The 22,980-nt window shown below is 42.1% G+C and overlaps 1 protein-coding gene across 2 annotated transcripts in view; it reads left to right on the forward strand.

The window, feature by feature from the left end:
- Positions 1-22,980, forward strand: part of LOC126109635 (trichohyalin) — a 230,864-nt gene that overhangs the window by 52,850 nt on the left and 155,034 nt on the right. For both annotated transcript variants that reach the window (XM_049914680.1, XM_049914681.1), the window contains exon 3: positions 13,292-13,686. In XM_049914680.1, the coding sequence (XP_049770637.1) occupies positions 13,292-13,686 (395 nt within the window). The remainder of the gene's footprint in view (positions 1-13,291; positions 13,687-22,980) is intronic.

Below are 22,980 nucleotides of genomic sequence, written 5' to 3' on the forward strand. Positions count from 1 at the left end.
TTGACGGACTTTGAGCGAGGGCGTATAGTGGGCATGCGGGAGGCCGGGTGGACGTACCGCCGAATTGCTCAACACGTGGGGCGTGAGGTCTCCACAGTACATCGATGTTGTCGCCAGTGGTCGGCGGAAGGTGCACGTGCCCGTCGACCTGGGACCGGACCGCAGCGACGCACGGATGCACGCCAAGACCGTAGGATCCTACGCAGTGCCGTAGGGGACCGCACCGCCACTTCCCAGCAAATTAGGGACACTGTTGCTCCTGGGGTATTGGCGAGGACCATTCGCAACCGTGTCCATGAAGCTGGGCTACGGTCCCGCACACCGTTAGGCCGTCTTCCGCTCACGCCCCAACATCGTGCAGCCCGCCTCCAGTGGTGTCGCGACAGGCGTGAATGGAGGGACGAATGGAGACGTGTCGTCTTCAGCGATGAGAGTCGCTTCTGCCTTGGTGCCAATGATGGTCGTATGCGTGTTTGGCGCCGTGCAGGTGAGCGCCACAATCAGGACTGCATACGACCGAGGCACACAGGGCCAACACCCGGCATCATGGTGTGGGGAGCGATCTCCTACACTGGCCGTACACCACTGGTGATCGTCGAGGGGACACTGAATAGTGCACGGTACATCCAAACCGTCATCGAACCCATCGTTCTACCATTCCTAGACCGGCAAGGGAACTTGCTGTTCCAACAGGACAATGCACGTCCGAATGTGTCCCGTGCCACCCAACGTGCTCTAGAAGGTGTAAGTCAACTACCCTGGCCAGCAAGATCTCCGGATCTGTCCCCCATTGAGCATGTTTGGGACTGGATGAAGCGTCGTCTCACGCGGTCTGCACGTCCAGCACGAACGCTGGTCCAACTGAGGCGCCAGGTGGAAATGGCATGGCAAGCCGTTCCACAGGACTACATACAGCATCTCTACGATCGTCTCCATGGGAGAATAGCAGCCTGCATTGCTGCGAAAGGTGGATATACACTGTACTAGTGCCGACATTGTGCATGCTCTGTTGCCTGTGTCTATGTGCCTGTGGTTCTGTCAGTGTGATCATGTGATGTATCTGACCCCAGGAATGTGTCAATAAAGTTTCCCCTTCCTGGGACAATGAATTCACGGTGTTCTTATTTCAATTTCCAGGAGTGTATATTTAGGTGTCATTTTGCACTGCCATACAGCCCAAAAGAAAGCAGTGCTGAGCAATCTGTTTTATTGGGCCTTCCTTATCTGTGACAATAATAGCTTGGTATTAGAATGGAATTACTTAATGGGCACATTGAATGGCAATGGCTGTGATGACTTACCCATAGATAGTGATTTCAAATGAAATATTATTCGTTATGCTAATAGGACATATGCAGAACTGCCTTCTTACTGTGTTAGTTTACTGTTTTTTTTCCAGAGTTATTGACCACATGAGTAAAATTCTTCACAAAATAGTAAAAATACATTTTTCAGTCAGAATAAAATGAAAGACTTTATCCGGTGCTAAACATACGTACCTGATCAACTATACACTGTGACAATCTATGAAGTGATGTGTCTGTGCCAAAGTATATGTAGACAAAACTGAAAGAACAGTAAAAGAGTGTATTAAAGAACATAAATGCCACATATGGCTATAACAAAGTGTGTAATCTGCAGTAGGAAAACATCAGCAGATCTGGACCCAAGATATAAATTTCATCAGTGTATGAGTACTACCCAAGGAAGGCAACACTTTTACAAAGAAATTCCAAGAAGCAGTTGAGACTTCTTAGGACAAAAATAACTTCTACAGAGGTGATGACTATACACTTCCAGGTTCACAGCTTCCCACCATCAAGGAAGTAAATATGAAGCTATGGTGCATTAGGAATACAAACAATTACTGGGAAGCTCTCTGTGTATCATGACAATAATATTCTGATAAACATACCACATCCCAAAATACCTGTTTCAGTTAGGTTTATTGCTCGATGAGTTTAGTCTTATTATTATTGATTTTAAAGGCAACTTCCAGTGTTTGTTCTATTAAGATCTTCCATTCCTTGATGATGTTTCCGTCCACTGGAGACAAGCAGTAGACTGTCAAACTTCCTGGCAGATTAAAACTGTGTGCCCGACCGAGACTCGAACTCGGGACCTTTGCCTTTCGCGGGCAAGTGCTCTACCATCTGAGCTTCTGAAGCACGACTCATGCCCGGTACTCACAGCTTTACTTCTGCCAGTATCTCGTCTCCTACCTTCCAAACTTTACAGAAGCTCTCCTGCGAACCTTGCAGAACTAGCACTCCTGAAAGAAAGGATATAGCGGAGACATTCCAGTAGAATGTCATCAGCAAACTAAGGGACAGACAAATCCCATTAACATGTATTGATTCTCTAGCTTCCTAATTTATAGGGCTAATGCCTTCGTCTAGAGTCTGAGCCTTCTCAGAACAGAGTGGTTACTTGTGGAATCTGCTTCATTGACCCATCTTTCAACTCTGAATTTCTCACTATACTCATAAAATCCAGTGCAAGCTGTACAAGTGACATACACCTGGTGTTTCAGGTAACATATGTTTCTCTGTAACTTACTAAATAATAAGTTAAAGGAATATTTATTTAGGTAGGTAAAAGTATGAAATATTACTCTTTCTGCATAGTTATGAACATGATTTATTTAGTTATTTTTGAGAGTTACAGCAACAAGTTATATTTGTTAATAACAGAACATTATTTTCTTTTATTATGAAGTTGAGGTATGAGGGCTGATCAGCAAAGACTGACATTGATTTTTTTCAAAGATGTTTATTACACCATGTCATTGTTTGCATGATTTTTTTAAAGTACTCCTGTCCTATTTAAATGCACTTTTTGTAGTGTCTCTACCAGTACCTCGAACACATGGTGCAGTCAGGTCCTTGAGAATTGCCTCACTTTTCTTGAGCACTGCTTCAGAGTTCTCAGTTTTATTTCAGGATAATAATGATGCTACCATGACTCATCACCAGTGACAATTAATTCCAGAAATGCATCTCCTCTATCAGCAGAGAGTTGCAGCACCTCACAGCTTGTCTCTATGCACATAGCCTTTTCTTCAGGACTCAACAGACATGGCACCCGTTGGCCACAAACATGAGTCGTATGGTGATGATTGTGCATAATTGCATCTCTTCCCTGTGTTATGTAATGCTGTTCACTGATTCTCACAGACAATCACAGAGACCTCAGTTACAGCAGAAGCCAAAACACTAGGTCCACCTTGCCTAAAACAAACTATCTGGCCTTCTTTGATGTCCTTGAACCGCCTAACTCTGTTACACAAGGTAGTGCATCTTCACCATATGCTTGCTGCAACTTTTTGTAAGTCTTGTAAGTTTGATTTAAATAACCACAGAATGTTATTGCACCATACTGCTCCTCTTGCATCACCTCCATTGTTTGGTATGTGAAATGTAAAGGGCCTCTACTGCATAGAGCATTACCACCAATCTACCAATACAAGAGTGCTGCCACCTTTGGATATTATACATAAGAACTTGTTCTTTTCAATTATTCATGGGACAGATAGGAAACTATCACAGGAGCTACAGGAAAAAATCAGTCTCAGTCTTTGTTGATTGGTGCTCATATGTAAAACAACCATGTACAAATAAATTTAAATCAAATTTCTATCAGTTTTAGTTAGGAGCTAGAAACATTGAAAGTTTTATGCATGGTTGTAACATGTTGTACATAAATTTGCTGGTGTCACTAACTGACAAGCTTCCTCACTGCACTGTTTGAAGTGATAGGAGGTTGTGATTTCAATGAGATAAACACCTCACACATCAAGAATTGCTACAGCGTGACCCCAGAACACTTTCTTAGTTTAAACACTTTCGCTGACCACCAAACTCATCAGACGTGAATGTTATTGAGAATATCTGGGATGCCTTGCAACATGCTGTTCAGAAGAGATCTCCACCCCCTCATACTCTTACGGATTTGTGGACAGCCTTGCAGGAATCATGGTGTCAATTCCCTCCAGCACTACTTCAGACATTAGTCAAATCCTTGGCACATCATGTTGTGGCACTTCTGTGTGCTCATGGGGGCCCTACATGATATTAGGCAGGTGTATCAGTTTCTTTGGCTCTTCAATGTATATGGCCTGTATGTTTACTTATATCATGTATATCGTCAGACCGCATTCAATTTAATGCACCTGCATTTGCACTGAGTTTTCTTGGTTTACACACAATGCCAGAAGAATACTCCTCTAGTTTCAACTTCCATTTTAGTACCCTTGACATAGCATCTTTGATACAAAGTCCACATCAATGACTTGTGATCTGTTATTAAGGGGAAATGCCTCTCATAGACACATTGCCTGAACTGCTTTGTTGTCCGTACGACTGCTAAGCATTCTAGCTAAGCTGGAGAATGGTTTCTATCAACCTTATCAGTGACCTTGAAGCTTAGGTGATTGGTAAATTGCCACCTATCTTTCTTTATCACAGAATTGTTTCCAACACCTCTCCATTGGCATCTGTTGTTACTATAAACAATTTCTCAAAATCTTGGGAGCTCAATATGTGACAATTTACTAATCTCTTACTCAATTTTTCAAATGCTCCTTGTTGTTGATCTTTCCATTCATGTGGCACTTTGGTCTTCAGCAGTTTTACGCAATGGATTTTCAATTTTACTGAACTTTGGAATGAACTGATGATAATGTCCACCCCAGCCCCTGATACTCTTCTTAATTCATTTTCATATTGCAGAACTCAGAAGTTTTCCACCTTTTCCACTTAACGCTTGTCTTGCTCTACACCTTTATCTAGTGTTTCATTTGATAAAAATATTACTTCCTTTCTCAGTAATTCAGACTTATCTAGTTGTAACTTTAACCTATGCACCCTTAAAATATCCAAGATTTGCTGCAGATTCTCATTAGGTTCCATTGATGAACCTCTGTAGCAGATTATGTCATCTAAATACACTAAACACTTGCAATCCTTCCAAAGCTATGTTCATTAGTTTCTGGAATGTGCATTCTTTGGCAGCCTTTTGTACTCATAGTGCTGACAATTTGCACTATGCCCTGTCTTTTCTCTGTCTGTTGGTTCTATGAAACTCTTATAGTACCCACTGATTAAATCCTAAACGTCCAATATCTCAATTCTGGTGGAAATGGAAAAGGCTTCCCCCGACTGAAATTTCGATTAGTTTTCTAAAGTTGGTTATTAATCTGTATTTCATAATTCCACTGGCATCTTTTTTTGTACAGGCAATACAGGTGCATTCCATGAACTCTGATTTTGAATTATTAAATCCTGATTAATGGTTTCTTTGATTTGCTCCTGTAATACCACCATTTGTCACCTTTTAACTAAAAAAAAAATGCAGTATGCACTACAAAGTTTGTCTGATTCATGTTGATCCTTTTTGTTCAAATGATCAGATTGGCTGCTTCTCTAACCTGGGTGATACAATTTCTGTACAGGCCCAAACCATTTGATACTGTTTGGATTGATGTCACTTTCTCTATTGGTTCCCCTAATACTTATGCAGCTCTGAGATCATACTCAGTGTCATTCATATTCAGTACACTGAGAATACATACCTGTCATTACTTCCTGTTTGGTAGTAGTAACTTCTTTTTCATTACAGGATTTGATCTTGTTTCTATGCATATCCTTCAATTTTTTTCTTCCTTAGGGCCTATCCTCATGTCACTTTCTGGCACCTCACTACCTTGCCTTAAAGATAACTCATCACTTTTTGTCTCACAACTTGCCTTTGATTTGCATAGCTTATTTTTTACTTCACCACTTTGTGATGTATGCTGTTTTGTCATATTTCCCCATGTGTGACTTTCCTTCTTATTCATAGATTCTTTTAGCCATCTACCAAAACTGTTCATTTCCACCTTCTTTGCAGTCTGACTCACAGACTGCCACTAAGCATCCCATCTTTGATTATGTATCAATTTCATGAGTTTTCCATTAACTGTGATTGTTACCTGCCCATAGGTTTCTTAGAAATTTGCAGTGTTACTTCTGTCTTTGCCAGTGTCAACAGTGGAATATTTTGACCCTCTATACTAATTGCCATGTCTCCATAATTAATCAAAATCTTTAACTTCCTCAAGAATTCACATCCTACTAGACTGCCATAAAGAATGTTCAACCTTTTTCATATGAATTGGAACTCACACTTCACTGGCACTTTCCCTTCTATTAATAAAAGCAGATCTGTAGATCCTAACAGCCCACTGTACTTTTCAATCTATGGACATCTTTCCTGCTATTAAAGGCTCCTTTTGTGAGTCTCTCTTCCTTTATAAGTCTTGTATGTGCCCTGGTATCTATTAATAACTCTAACTACCTTCCTAATTCCTAGTAATACACCATCATAATTTCGTTTCATGCTTCACAGTCAGTGAATCTAACTTTTGGCCATTTTGTCATGGTAATATGTGACTGCTTATATTCCACACCATTAGTTTCCCTAAATTCTCATTGCATAGGGTTCTAATGTGCCCATTTTGGTAGCACCTTTAACACTTAGGTGTTTTACAATCCCGTGTTTGATGCTTGTGCCTTTTGCAATTTTCACAAATCGTTATCTTTTTACATTCAATGTCCATGTGCCCTTGTTTATCACAGTGGTGCAAAAGCCCTGGAAGCTCTTAGCTTCTTGCACCTTCATGGCTGTCACTAGTCAATGTGCCCTTGTGCTCCTCTCTGACTTCCCACAGTCTCTAGCCATGTGACCCCTCTGCCCCCGGTTATAACATTCAGTGTTCCAATTCCTTATGAACTATTCTTGGGAAGAGACCCTTTTCTTCAATGGATAAAATATGCTTCCCTCATGCAGTGTGCCACCTAAGCAAATTTGTTCACCCCCACTTTCTACAATTGTCTGAATGCGGTCACTTGCTAGGCCCTGTATGAAAGAAGACCATCCTAGTGCGCAAACCAGTTCTAATGCACCTTCTGGTTGTGCTGTCTCTGTCTCTCTGGTGACTTCCTCTCTGAGTGGTTTTGGTAATTCATCCATTCGAATTGCACATGATGCAGTTGCTCCAGCTGGTTGTTGTCTGGACTGAAACAACCTACTGATGTAAGAATCAGTGGTGCATTCAGTATCTACTCATTCATAACTACCCTACTATACAACACTGTTGATGCAAGGTACTGTACAGACAGACAGTAGCTCAACAATAAGCTGGGTAACAGAAACCCACAGCAGGACATGAAATCTCACCATGCGAGTCAGTCTACAAGGAAGCAGGAAGTCTGAAACTGCATAGAGACATGCACAGCGATGAACACGACACACGGCATGCGTGGGTGGTTGGTGACTGAGTACACGGAAATGGCACAAGCTGTAATGCAAAGTCTGCGGTGATTGAACTCAGTGTTATAACTGCCGCATCCTTCTTGCTGTCATCTGCAGGTAGACACTTGCTTCAAAGAGTCTGTCCACACAATGCATCACTTACTGCCCCACCCCCTAGGGTAGTTGTCTGTAGTAACTCACTGCAGTACCCACGTCAGCTCATCTGCCTCCATTGTTCGTCCTCTGGCCACAGACCCAAAAATGGCCAGGCTCGGGCTGCAACCTCGAGTACAGAACCAGGAAGAGGGCCGGAGACCCAGGCAGCAGACCGACAAGCGAAGGGGGCAATGTCGATGCTGCTGGCTCTGCTTGAGGGATGGGAGAGCGTGTAGACTGAGGCTACTGTTGGTCCACTGGCAGTGGCAGAGGCAAAGCCACATCCATTGACGGGGGTTGAGAGGAGGTGGGGGTTGAGGAGGAAGAGGTGGAGGGTGGGTCAGAATCTGTGGGCTACACATCAGTAGGTGTGGGAGTGAACCTCACTGGGGCCAGATGCTACAGACATAGGGAAGGTAGTGGAAGGCATCAAGGTGGTGGCCATGGGGAATTACACCACTGCAATAGGCACCCATACCTGGAACAACATTGTGGCCAACTTTGCCACATGGGAGGAAGACAGTGGTAGTGATGACTCAGTAGTATGTGGACCCAGCTGACTGGACTGATGGCTCAGCTGCTCCCGACTGACATCCATCACAAATGGCTGCTGAGCTCTGTGGCCCAGGCCATGTACGAGGTGCATTCAAGTTCTAAGGCCTCTGATTTTTTTCCTAATTAACTACTCACCTGAAATCGATGAAACTGGAGTTACTTCTCGACGTAATCGCCCTGCAGACGTACACATTTTTCACAACACTGATGCCATGATTCCATGGCAGCGGTGAAGGCTTCTTTAGGAGTCTGTTTTGACCACTGGAAAATTGCTGAGGCAATAGCAGCATGGTTGGTGAATGTGCGGCCACGGACAGTGTCTTCCATTGTTGGAAAAAGCCAAAAGTCACTAGGAGCCAGGTCAGGTGAGTAGGGAGCACTTCAAAGCTGTTATCACGAAGAAACTGTTGCGTAACGTTAGCTCGATGTGCGGGTGCGTTGTCTTGGTGAAACAGCACACGCGCAGCCCTTCCCGGACGTTTTTGTTGCAGTGCAGGAAGGAATTTGTTCTTCAAAACATTTTCGTAGGATGCACCTGTTACCATAGAGCCCTTTGGAACGCAATGGGTAAGGATTACGCCCTCGCTGTCCCAGAACATGGACACCATCATTTGTTCAGCACTGGCGGTTACCCGAAATTTTTTTGGTGGCGGTGAATCTGTGTGCTTCCATTGAGCTGACTGGCGCTCTGTGTCTGGATTGAAAACTGGCATCCACATCTCATCCATTGTCACAACCGACGAAATGAAAGCCCCATTCATGCTGTCGTTGCTCGTCTACATTGCTCGGCAACATACCACACGGGCAGCCGTGTGGTCGTCCATCAGCATTCGTGGCACCCACCTGGATGACACTTTTCGCATTTTCAGGTTCTCATGCAGGATTGTGTGCACAGAACCCACAGAAATGCCAACTCTGGAGGTGATCTGTTCAACAGTCATTCGGCGATCCCCCAAAACAATTCTCTCCACTTTCTCGATCATGTCGTCAGACCGGCTTGTGCAAGCCCGAGGTTGTTTCGGTTTGTTGTCACACGATGTTCTGCCTTCGTTAAACTGCCACACCCACGAACGCACTTTCGACACATCCATAACTCCATCACCACATGTCTCCTTCAACTGTCGATGAATTTCAATTGGTTTCACACCACGCAAATTCGGAAAACGAATGATTGCACGCTGTTCAAGTAAGGAAAATGTCGCCATTTTAAGTATTTAAAACAGTTCTCATTCTCGCCGCTGGCGATAAAATTCCAACTGCCGTATGGTGCTGCCATCTCTGGGACATATTGACAATGGACGTGGCCTCGTTTTAAAACAAGGCGCATGTTTCTATCTCTTTCCAGTCCGGAGAAAAAAAATCGGAGGCCTTAGAACTTGAATGCACCTCGTAACTGAGGTTGCAACAAATCCAGAAGACACTACATGTTCTGCTGGACTGCACCCGTTGACTGGCGTCATTCCGTACGTAGCCAGAAAACTTGACAACACATTGCCACAATCAGAGGTAGACACCGCCTGCGGCAGTGGGTCTTGACATATCCACAAAGTAGATACAGCTCATTTGAAGTTTATGGCACATTATGAAGTTTTGTGGAGAGCAAATTCTTCCTCTATTTAAGCCACCACATGGGTGACTTTGCAACTTAATACTAAAAAAGAAAAAAAAGTACCCAATTTCTTTTCCCCATTTGATTACTTCATCAGTATCCCTTTCAGAGAGTGTTATTTTTATTTGGTTTAATTTTTCATTATCAAAGAGAGTTAATTGATTTGGCATACTCCTCTATTGGTCACTGGTATCCTGGAGACCAAGCTATTTGTTTTTGAATACTTTAGATATGGTGAGAAGAAGTTTGTTCACTTCACAAGATAAGTCTGATCGTGTTTGGTTAACCTTGTGAAATTACAAAATACACTGATGCAAAAAAAATCACAAAACCAAGAAGGACTTGTGTAAAACAAATGAAGGTTGGTAGACATGTTTCTATATCTGAAAGATGATGTCTGTTCAGGTATCATGCCAGTCACGTAAGAGTGGCGATAGTAGTGCCACTACAATGATGCAAATCAGGTTTGCTTTAAATACAAATTGTAATGGACATGATCACTAGTTTCCCTTGGGATTAGACACAGTGAGTTGATGTTAGTCAAGAATCACTGTAAGATGACAAAGATGTTATTATCAACACATCATTGTGTTTGATGAGGTCATGTAGTTGGACTATGAGAATCTCTAAGTCCTTTCTGTGATACTGCAGAAAAGACTGGCAAGAATGTAGCCACTGTACACGATTGCTGACAGCGGTGGTCACGGGAATGTACGGACGCAAGAAGACTGGGCTCCAAACAGTCACATGGCACTACCAAGAGGGAAGACAACTGTGTTCAGCGTATGACTGTGTCTGCAGCAGCAAATTAAGCAGTAGCTGGCACCATAGTAATACAACAAACTGTTACAAATTGGTTACTTCAAGAACAACTTTGAGTCAAATGCCCTATAGCATACTTTCCACTGACCCCAAACCACTGCCATTTGTCAGTTCAATGGTGTTAAGCGAGAGATCAATGAAAGCTGATCCTTCTTGGTGCCAGTTATGGCTAGTGTTGGTTATAAGGAGGCCAGTTGATGACCAGCGACCAACCTGTTTGCATGCTAGACGCACTAGATCTAACCCAAGAGTGTGGTTTCATATGACAGCAGGAGCACCCTCATGGGTATCTCACACTCCCTGACTGCAAAATTGTACATCAGTCTCATGATTCTACCTGTTGTGCTGCCATTCATGAACAGCATTCCATGGAGTGTTTTCCAACAAGATAATACTGAGCCACACACTGCTGTTGTAGGCCAGCATGGTCCTCAGAGTGTTGAAATGTTGCCTTGGCCTCATGATTCTACCTGTTGTGCTGCCATTCATGAACAGCATTCCATGGAGTGTTTCCCAACAAGATAATACTGAGCCACATGCTGCTATTGTAAGCCAGCATGGTCTTCACAGTGTTGAAATGTTGCCTTGGTCTCATGATTCTACCTGTTGTGCTACCTTCATGAACAGCATTCCATGGAGTGTTTTCCAACAAGATAATACTGAGCCACACACTGCTGTTGTAGGCCAGCATGGTCTTCAGAGTGTTGAAATGTTGCCTTGGCCTCATGATTCTACCTGTTGTGCTGCCATTCATGAACAGCATTCCATGGAGTGTTTTCCAACAAGATAATGATGAGACACACAGCTGTTGTAACCCAGCATGGTCTTCAGAATGTTGAAATGTTGGCTCAGCCTGCTTGATCACCAGGTCTGTCATATGGGACATCATCAGATGACAACTCCAGTGTCATGCACAAACAGCATTAACTGTCCCTGTATCAACCGACCAAGTGAAAGAGCCATGGAATTCCATCCCACAAGCTGATATCCAGCACCTGTACAGCACAATGCATGCACATTTGCATGCTTGCATTCAACATTCTGGTGATTACACTGCATATTGATGTACTATCATTACCGTTTGCAATGGATTATCTCATGCTTACATCAAATTACGATGTTGCAATGTTAATCACTTAAATACACTCATGCTCATAAATTAATGATAATTGCAGAATGTGGTGCCACACAATGTGGCACTACACAAAACTGGTACTAATAGCATGGGCACATAGGGAACACACACGACACACATCTGTAAATCCACGGTATTGGTGATAAGTTGAGAAAACTGCCCCGAAACATGAGTGCTATAAAACGCCACTGTTTCCTGCCCATGTACCCCGACATCAATATGGGATATGATCACCATGCACACGTACACAGGTCGCACAACGGGTTGGGATACTCTGGATCAGGTTGTTGAGCAGCTGCTGGGGTATAGCCTCCCATTCTTGCACCAGTGCGTCGGACCTCCTGAAGTGTTGTAGGGGTTTGAAGACGTGCAGCAATATGTCAACCGAGAGCATCACAGATGTGCTCGATGGGATTTAGATCTGCAGAACAGGCAGGCCACTATATTCACCTGATATCTTCTGTTTCATGGTACTCCTCCATGATGGCAGCTTGGTGGGGCCATGCATTATCATCCGTCAGGAGGAAGGTGGGACCCACTGCACCCCTGAAAAGGCGGACATACTGGTGCAAAATGACGTCCCGATACACTTGTCATATTTCAGTTCCTCTGTCAAAGTGGCTGTCTGTGCACCAATCATAATGCCACCCCTCACCATTATACCACAACCTCCATACATGTCCCTTTCAAGGACATTAAGGACTTGGTATCTGGTTCCTGGTTCACAACAGCTGAAAACCCGGCAAGAATCACTGTTCAGACTATATCTAGAGTCATCCATAAACATAACCTGTTCCAATGACCATGTACTGTGTTCTTGACACCAGGCTTTACAGGTTCTCCTGTGACCAGGGGTCAGTGTAATGCACCTTGCAGGTCTCTGGGTCTGTTCAGTTGTCTGTAAACTGTGTGTCTGGAGACAACTGTTCCAGTGACTGTGGTAACGTCCCGAGCAAGGCTACCTGCAGTACTCCATGGCCATCTGCAGGCACTGATGATGAGATATCGGTCTTCCTGTGGTGCTGTACACTGTGGATGTCCCATACTGTAGCGCCTGGACATGTTTCCTGTCTGCTGGAATTGTTGCCATAATCATGAGATCACACTTTGTGGCACATGGAGGGCCCATGCTACGACCTGCCTCCAGTCGCCCTAGTATTCTACCCCTCATAACATCATCAATATGTGTTCTTTGAGCCATTTTCAACTCACAGTCACCATTAGCACATCTGAAAAGTCTGCACACTTACTCGCTGCACCATACTCTGACGTGCACAAACACACCTCTGCGTATGTGGATTGCCGCCAGCACCACCGTCTGATGACCGCAGGTCAAATACACTGCATGGTCATACACCGAGGTGATTTAAACCTGCAACCACCCACCAGAGCATTGTTTCATCATGAATCAGCATTACTCTTAATTTATAAGCATGAGTTTATGTTACCTAGAGAAATGTATTCTGAAAATTTCATACATTAATAATTTTTAGTGTGTAACATCACAGTAGCTAATGATAGGCTCAAGATTTGTTGAAGTGAAAGTTTAGCACCCGTAGCCCTACACGGCTCAGATTTTTGGGAATTTATGAATTGTTGTAACACCAGAGCGTTGTGCCCTCACATATATTGCTTACATATTTATGAAACAGTAGCTGAACAGCAACTTAGAATACTAAACGTGTATGGAGTGAGGTACACTCACATTTACTGCCACGCAGGGTTCCAGTGTGGCGGTGAAGGAGCTACAGGAGAAGCTGGAGGCAGCGGAGGCCGCGAGGAAGAAAGCGGAGGCGGAGCTGTCAACTTCCAGGGCGGAGTCCGCGAGGCTGGAGGAGGAGGTGAACGACCTGGAGCAGCAGCTGGGCGAGGGTGAGGAGGAGAGGGAACAGTTGGTGCGCAAGCTGGAGCTGGCGGAGCGCAGCCGGCGGGAAGCGGAGGCGGAGCAACGCCGGCTGCGGCAGCTGCTGCAAGAAGCCGAGGAGCAGCGCCGCCAGATGGAGGCGCGTGTCGCCACCCTGGAGAGGCGCCTCACCATGGCGCAGGACAGTGCACCGGCACCGCGGGCCGCGGCGGGGGCGTTTGTCACCATGGAGACGAGGGCTGCAGCTGACAGGTGTGTTACAGCACTGGCAACTACATGTACTATCACCACTAATACCCTTTGTACTAATATGGATATTAGTAATAAAACACTTAATAAAGAAATACATGACCCCAACATTAGAGACAGAGACCTCACGATATCTCTCATAGGACAACACTTTATGAGAAAAGCACTCACTATGCAGGCTTAAAACTACTGAATTGCTTCCATCCTAATACAGTATTTACTCGAATCTAAGATGCACTCGAATCTAAGCCGCACCTGAAAAATGAGACTCGAGGAAAAAAAAAAAATTCCCAAATCTAAGCTGCACCTGAAATTTGAGACTCGACATTCAAGGGGAGAGAAAAGTTTTAGACCACACCTCCAAATCAAAACAAAATTGGTCTATTGTAACATGAGACACAATTTAGGTTGAATGGATAAAGATACAGCTACAGTAGTTTGGTTTGAGTCGTAAGCTTTCCAGGTACCCATTGCTATGCATCAGGCGCTCCGTCCATATTTATACGGGTACCCTTCCTTTTTCATGTGCTTCGTCTGGTTTGAATCGGTTGCTTATTTTGCTTTGATCTGATGAGTGCCATTATCTTTGTTATAGGTGTTTACATCACTCTAAGCTTAAAATGCATTATTGTACTGTGTCATGCTTTGTTTGTCGTATTTTGATAATGAGTGTTTACGACCTGTGGCCGCTCGCGGCATGGCTTGCTTTTGTGTGTGCTACCACCGCTTACAATAAAAAAAAAGAGAGAGGAATTGTCTCATTAGCGAAACAATGGCAAGAGACTGCTATTTGTTGTTACTTACACTGCTGCTTTCTTAGATAATGATCAACAAGAACCAAATAATAGACTTCGAATGATAGAAGATGTTCTGAACGAGAGTTTAGCGAAAATTTTTCTCCATTTGAAAATCTTTGAAGACCCCTCTTTAGTACATTATATTCTGCACAGAAATTAGATTCATCTTAGGTTTAAAAATCTAGTCAGTTGCCGTGCTTCATTTCTGACTGTATCACTGTTCAGTATAAGAATAATACGAATATAAACATGACATGATATGTATATCCTTTTGGGTTTGCTGTTGTCTCACTCTAGTTTCGTAGTTTATTAGGCAGACAGGATTTAAATGAGATAGCAGCAAACACCAAAGGATACATGGCAAATGTTTACATTCTTCTACCTTTTCTTTTAATTTATTTACTGACGCAGAGGTTTTGGCACCAGTATTTATCTTTGTCCCTGGAAAGCATGCCTGTATAGTACTACATATATTTGATGGCAGAAGTTAGTTGTGGTGGCACCTATCAACATTTTTCAGAACTTCTGCTTACTTTGCACTCGATTCTAAGCCGCAGCTGGTTTTTGGATTACAGAAACCAGAAAAAAAAGTGTGGCTTAGATTCGAGTAAATACAGTATCTCCAAATTACCCATTACAGAAATAAAAAAGAAATTAAAATTGTGGCTCCTAAATAATCCTGTGTATTCAGTAGATGAGTTTCTACATTTAGCACAATTGTATGGTGGAAGACCCTTTTTCTAAAAATATATGTAGCCTATCTCAGATCGTAGACTGTGTCACAAACTGTAAATACATGAATCTCAGATCTGAAGGCTGTGTCACAAACTGTAAATTTCCAAATATATGTATTGCAATAGCAAATTAATTTTATGTATAGTCCATATATGAAGGGCTTATTTCAGTAGTGGTACAAGTCCATTTTTGTTCATTCTGAGATACAGAGTCCTAAAGTTAAATGAGCACTGAAAAATCTGCAGTTGAGATACCAGAAATACTCAAGCATAAGGCTTCTTGCTAGAGGTGAACCTTTCTTTTTGTTTGCTTGGATCATTAGTTTCAGAAGCATTATAGGCAGAAAAGTGGAGGTAATGGACTTGTACCACTATTGAAATAAGCCCTTCATATGTAACATTGTCCTCTCAACTACATTTAGATAAAATTGCGTAGATAATAATACCAGGCAATAATATGTAACTATAGTAAGTAAAGCTCTGACTTATCCAGAAGACTGGGTGGAAAAAAAAAGAAAATTTGCAATCAGTTGATTTTGGATCAAAAATAAAGAAATAAATTGTAATAACACCTAATGGCAACAGCAAATGTAATAGACAGTCAAATGAAAACCAAACACCTATCACAACAGATCCATGAAATGGTTCCATTCAAAAGTAATCAACAATCATGTTAAGATGTTTATCCCTCTGGGAGAAGAGATGATAAATGCAGAATGCAATTCTAGTTTTCTTTTGTTTGACTGAAACCGAAGTCCACACACATCTTTCTTCTGGTCACCAAAGATGTGGAAATCAAAGGGTGAAAGATTCAATTTGTATGGAGGATTTTGCATCGTTTCCCAACCAATCAGTAAAGTGTAGCCTCCACACGATTGGCAGTGTGGGGCGGGCATTGTCTTGTAAAAAGGATGATTCCAACTGACAACATTCCTGGAAATTTTGACTTTATGGCAGCTCACTATGTCTGCAAAGTGTCTTAATAGCAGTGTGCATTAATTGTGGTCCCACACTCAAGGAACTTGACAAGCAGAGGGCACCTGCAGTTGAAGAACATCACTGTAGCCATTACTAGAATGTGCATGAAGAGCTTTGAATTTCTTCAGCAGAAGATGTGGGATGTTTCCACAGTTAGCTTTGCTGTTTGCCCTCTGGCTCAAAATGGTGGTATTACGTAAGGTCACGATGAATTGCTTCGTCAATTGCAGCAGTGCTTTGCTCTTTGAGTTTCTCGGGTATGGAACCGCAGTCAATGTGTAATTCTATGTAGACACTTTGCAAGAACTGTAATGCACCATTAAGTCAAGACACCCAAGAATGCTGTCAGACAGGATCATCCTGTTACACAATACTGCCTGCCCCAACACTGCCAATCCAGTGAAGGCTACACTTCAGTGATTTGGTTGGCAACCACTGCAACACTCTCTGTACAGTCTGGATCTTTCACTGTGTGTTATTCACATCTTTGGTGACTTGAAGAAAGACATAGAAATGAGCGAATCTCAGTTTCAGTCTGATGAGGAAGTGCAAGAGTGGGTGTGGTTGCAGATTCGTCGGTGGCTGACCGTGTTCTATGAATCAGGAATTGATCATCTTGTCTCCCAGTAAGGTAAATGTCTTAATGCATATGGCAATTGCTTTTGAATGGAACCATTCCATGGTCCTATTGAGGCAGATGTTTGGTTTTCATTTGACTGCCTCTAATACATCATGAAAATTGGTTGTTGCTCTCAGGTAGTTAATGACAGTATGTCCTGCTGTCTCAAGAAACAAAATGCTATCACTACAAGTACTGATTCTATTACTATTACAGTGACAGCTATTGATAGTCATAAATATGACTGTTAAAGTAGACTATTGCAAATGGGTAGCCAGGACACTATGTTCTTCCCCAATAAATGAAATACTACTATAATAGCTGTCACCAAAATAGACAGCTCAGGGCCATCGCACCTTCTTGCAGCATTGCCAGTTAGTGTTAATTTCAAATGTCAATAAAAATACTGCAAAAAATATTAGATGTCTATATTTTTGTTCTATAATATGATGGAATACTTCCCAAAAGAAAATTCTTGCATCATTAAAAAGTAAAAACTAACAATACAAGAAAAATAACTTTTTGCCTTAACCTGCGGTAAAAATTAGAAGTGCTAACATACTTGTACTGAAAGAAAAATTTTTAAAGTTTATAGATTGATATGATACATCCACTGTGTGATCAAAAGTATTTGGACACCCCCAAAATCATATGTTTTTCATATTAGGTGAATTGTGCTGCCGCCTACTGCCAGGTACTCCATATCAGCGATCTCAGTAGTCATTAGACATCGTGAGAGAGGAGAATGGAGCACTCCACGAAACTCACAGATTTTGAATGTGGTCAAGTGATTGAGTGTCACTTGTGTCGTGTGTGTGTGTGAGATTTCCACACTCCTAAACATCCCTAGATCCACTGTTTCTGATGTGATAGTGAAGTGGAAACATGAAGGGACACATACAGCACAAAAGCATACAGGCCGACCTCATCTGTTGACTGACAGAGACTGCCGACAGTTGAAGAGGGTCATAATGTGTAAAAGGCAGACATATATCCAGACCATCACACAGGAATTCGAAAGTGGATCAGGATTCCACTGCAAGTACTAAGAAAGTTAGGTGGGAGGTGAGAAAACTTGGATTTCATCGTCGAGTGGCTGCTCATAAGCTATACATCATGCTTGTAAATGCCAAATGATGCCTTGCTTGGTGTAAGGAGCATAAACATTGGATGATTGAACAGTGGGAAAAGTTGTGTTGAGTGACGAATCATGGTACATAATGTGGCGAACCGATGACAGGGTGTGGGTATGGTGAATGCTTGGGGAACATCATCTGCCAACATATGTAATGCAAACAGTAAAATTTGGAGGCGGTGGTGTTATGGTGTGGTCATGTTTTTGATGGAGGGGCTTGCACCCCTTGTTTTGCATGGTACTATCATGGCACACACCTACATTGATGTTTTAAGCACCTTCTACTTCCCATTGTTGAAGATCAATTTGGGGATGGCAATTGCGTCTGTTCATAATGCATGGCCTCTGGTGGAGTGTTTACATGACAATAACATCCCTGTAATGGACTGGGCTGCAGAGTCCTGACCTAAATCCTATAGAACACCTTTGGGATGTTTTTGTATGCCAACTTCATACCAGGCCTCACCGACCGACATCGGTACCTCTCCTCAGCACGGCACTCTGTCAAGAATGGGCTGCCATTCCTCAAGAAACCTTCCAGCACCTGATTGAATGTATGCCTGCGAGAGTGGAAGCTGTCATCAAGGCTAAGGGTGGACCAATACCATATTGAATCCCAGTATTACTGATGGAGGGTGCCACAAACTTGTAAGTCATTTTCAGCCAGGTGTCTGGATACCTTTGATCACATAGTGTATTTTATTATGAAAACATGGAAGTATTTCAAGATAAAACATAAAATACAATAAGGGGTGTGAAACTGTTTCTCTTGTGTAACAAAAAAATGTCATCACTAATTAATTTGCCTTCCATTGGATGTCTCAGAAATGTCCTGTGAGAAAGTTGCTAAGAAAAACATAAAACTAATTTTTGTAACATCTGAGACATCAGTATTATATCATATCACCTATGAAAACAATTTTTTTTGCTAGAGACTCCATGCGTGGCAGTGCATGAGTACTTGTATTCCACTGTCAGAATTTTTGTTCCGGCTCACCTTAATTGGACGAAGAGTATTCACATCTCCACCTTTTACAGACCCTTCATCACTGCACTCCTAATCCAAAATACAATATACACTATATAAAAGAAAATGTAGATACTTTCAGCCCATTATTTCTTTTGCAGTCAGAGCAAAATAAATTTCTTCATATGGTTATGTTACACCCAAGTTTTATCTAAATGTACTGTATACCTATTGTCTTCAGCATGCAATAAGTGCAGTGTATGCCTTAACTTCACTCTTGCATCTGCAATGTCTCCGCATTTTAATAAAATTGTTTGTCCATCATTGTACTTTCTGAATCAGAAATCAAGTGAGTGGAGAAGACAAAGAATGGAGATCTATGACCCAGAATAATTAATTTTTTCAAGGAGAGCATCCTGTATTTTTCTACCTGTCGAAAACTCTCCTCTGTCATAGTTATGAAGTGAAACATGTGCTCAGACCTGGAGATTCTGCCAATGTTACAGCACTGTTAATACAACATACAGTTGATTTGAAAATACCACAACATTTTGCTGCCAGTTTATGAATTTGTGCAAAATTTGTGTTATTCCTGGCTTCTTCACTGTTGGGCAAATGAGTAAAAAATCTTCTGTATATTCAATATCACAATTCTAGTTTGTTTTTAAATGTCTTGTCACTCTTTATGCATGCTAATGGGTGTATCATTACACATGAGGCCTTGCTCCTGCATTTCTCATGCTTCAAAAAACAAGTCAGTGCACATTTCCACAGAAGACTGAAATCACACATGAAAACACAGTATTATGTGAGAACACTGAACATACAGCTGATGCTGACCTACACTGCTACATTTTTTTTTTGGTGTGTGTGTGTGTGTGTTTGTGTGTGTGTGTGTGTGTGTCTGTCTGTCAGCAAAGCTGTGAAGTGGACATACCACAGCACTTCACATGTCATGCAGTGGGTATGACAGTCACAATACTAATACAACTGATACTAACACCAGTGTTACTGTAGCTGTGACTCTAGTTTATAGCTATTAAATTAGGCTATTGCTGACAGGTAGCAATGACAGTATATTGTACCCTGACAAACAGAATGCTACTACTACTGCTTCTACTAATACAATACTGCTACTACTAATACAAATACTGCTGCAATTGCTGTTAAAAGTAGCAGCAGTACAGTTAGTTTTAGATTGAGGTTGAGGAGGATAAAGCATGCTGTTATTGTCAGGTAGGAAAGTTGTTGTGTCTGTTACATTTCAAGAAACAAAACACTATTACTGCTAGTGGTGGTGGAGGTGGTGGTAGTGGTGTTGGTAGCAGTATTAATAGTTGTAGTAAAGTCAGAAGCAAATATGAAGGTATCCAGGAAGTGGCAGACATTTTGGTCTTTTGGAGCAATGGGCAGGGATACAGCCACAATGTTCCTATATTCAGTACACATCCACTGTGTTAGCATGTGGTCTATGCCTTTGCTGCTTTGCTTTCTGTAATGTGTTAAAATGTCCACTGCAATAGAAAATCCTGCCACTTTTGAGGTGTGTTCTGTGATTAAGTTTTTGTTGGCAAAAAACTACAAACCAATTAAAATTTATCATGTCCTCTGTGATGTGTACAGAAAAGGAATAATGAAAGAAAGCTGAGTGAGGCAGTGGTGCACTGATTTTAAAAATAACTGTACCAATTTTAATTATGAGGACTGGAGTGGTAGATCTAGCCTTGTGACTGATGAACTGGTGATGAATATCAATGACAAAATTCGTGCAAATTTTCATTTCAATATTATGGAACTTTTGCAACATTTTTCAAAAATTTCACAGTGTTTGGTGTATGGAATTATGGTGGAGGAGTGTGGTTACCACAAATTATGTGCTAGGTGGGTTCCCAGAATCCTAATGGAGGGGGGGGGGGGGGGGGGGGAACTTCCTCAAAGATTACGAGAAAAGACTTGGGTGAAGCATGTCAACTGTGAAACAAATAGGCAGTTGATGGAATGGGGACACACAAACTCCCCTAAGAAACCAAGGAAGTGTTTGCAAATGCTGTCAGCAAGAGAGATCATAGCTACTGTGTTTTGGGACTCTAAGGGAGTGATTCTTGATGAGTTCCTTGAACATGGCACAACAAGTACCTCAGATAGGTATTGTCAGACACTGATTAAGTGAAAGTGGGTGATACAAAACAAGCATCTGGGGGGAAACTTAGCACAAAAGTTTTGTTTTTTCACAACACACTGGCCAATTGTACATGAGAGTTCCTGTGGGGTTTTGGATGGGAGGTGTTTGATCATCCACCAAACAGTCCAGATGTGGTGCTGAGTGACTACCACCTCTTCCCAGCAATTAAGGTATCACTTGTAACATAACCCTTTGATACTGACACTGAACAACATGCTGGTACAAACCAGTGGTTGCAATTGCAAGTGGCAAATTTCTGCCAAGAAGGTATTCAGAAACTTTTGCCATGGTATTATAAGTATGTCAGTTTGAATGGCAATTATGTAGGAAATTTTTTTGAGTATGTCTTTAAAATGAATATAATAAAATTTGGTTTTGGCATACTATTAAGCATTTATTTCAAAATGTCTGTTACTTTCTGGATAGCCCTTCTATGACCATTGAAGCACACCATTGCTGACAGGTAGCTATCTCAGTGGGTTACTTCTCTAAGAATGACATGCCAGTTCTATTACTAATAATGCTAATACTAATTATAATACAAATATGGTGATCCCTGGCAGCAACAGCAAATATAAACACCAAAGTAGGATGTTGGGGGTGCAGTAATCAAATACTCTTGCAGCTGTAAGCATTTAGGCTTTCTGCGATCTTCTTAAATAACTTCACTTAATACCACAGCAGAGGCTCTTTCCCATCCCTATCCAATTGAGCCAGTGCACCATCCTTAATCGGCTCATTGTCAGTGAGGTGTTAAATATTGATCTGTTAGCTACCTGAATAACTACTAAATATCTAGAGCAGTACATTCTACTGTATTTCAGTATTACCCAACTGTGTATGCTATCTGAGTGAGATGAGTAGCTTACATTCCTCAACATCTACTAATTGAGATACGTGGCAGGGATAAGGTGAGAAATAGATGTCCAACTCTTTCACAAGTAAAATCTGTCTGAGCTATTTTGCCTCATTCCGATCACACTGTCAGTGATGGGAAGTTGAAGCATAATCTGCTTCTTTCCTTCCTTCGATATTTTGTACCTCACCATGGCATCTAAATATTATTGACTAATTTATATGTTAAAAGGAGATTAGTTGCCTGTAAAGTGTAACCTCTGTGGGTACAGCTTTCTCCTGGCTCACCATCTTCTGCTGCTGAGTGAGGTGGCTAAAAGGGCATGCCACAGGGCTTGTATTTAAGATCTGTAGATTTGAAATTCAGTGGAGTGATCCCAGTCTTTATTTGCAGTCGTTTTGGTAAGGATGATTGCTCAACTGTGGCTATCAGTTTGTAACTGAGATTTTGTCCAATTTAAATGTCCTCAATGCTGACAAGGCATCTTTTTAGTCAGTCACTCACCGTCCCTGTAATGAGTGTGCCCTTCTGTAATGGAGTGTATTTTGCAGACAAGTTTCCTGGTAATCCACACTGTTTCATGTTTTTCATACTTTTTCTGCATATAAATATCACATGATATACATATAGAGTTATTTTCATTTTAATATAAAAGCATTGTTTACATAGCAGTTACACTCCTGGAAATTGAAATAAGAACACCGTGAATTCATTGTCCCAGGAAGGGGAAACTTTATTGACACATTCCTGGGGTCAGATACATTACATGATCACACTGACAGAACCACAGGCACATAGACACAGGCAACAGAGCATGCACAATGTCGGCACTAGTACAGTGTATATCCACCTTTCGCAGCAATGCAGGCTGCTATTCTCCCATGGAGACAATCGTAGAGATGCTGGATGTAGTCCTGTGGAACGGCTTGCCATGCCATTTCCACCTGGCGCCTCAGTTGGACCAGCGTTCATGCTGGACGTGCAGACCGCGTGAGACGACGCTTCATCCAGTCCCAAACATGCTCAATG

The sequence above is a fragment of the Schistocerca cancellata genome, chromosome 12 (genome assembly GCF_023864275.1).
Source record: "Schistocerca cancellata isolate TAMUIC-IGC-003103 chromosome 12, iqSchCanc2.1, whole genome shotgun sequence".
NCBI classification, from domain to species: domain Eukaryota; kingdom Metazoa; phylum Arthropoda; class Insecta; order Orthoptera; family Acrididae; genus Schistocerca; species Schistocerca cancellata.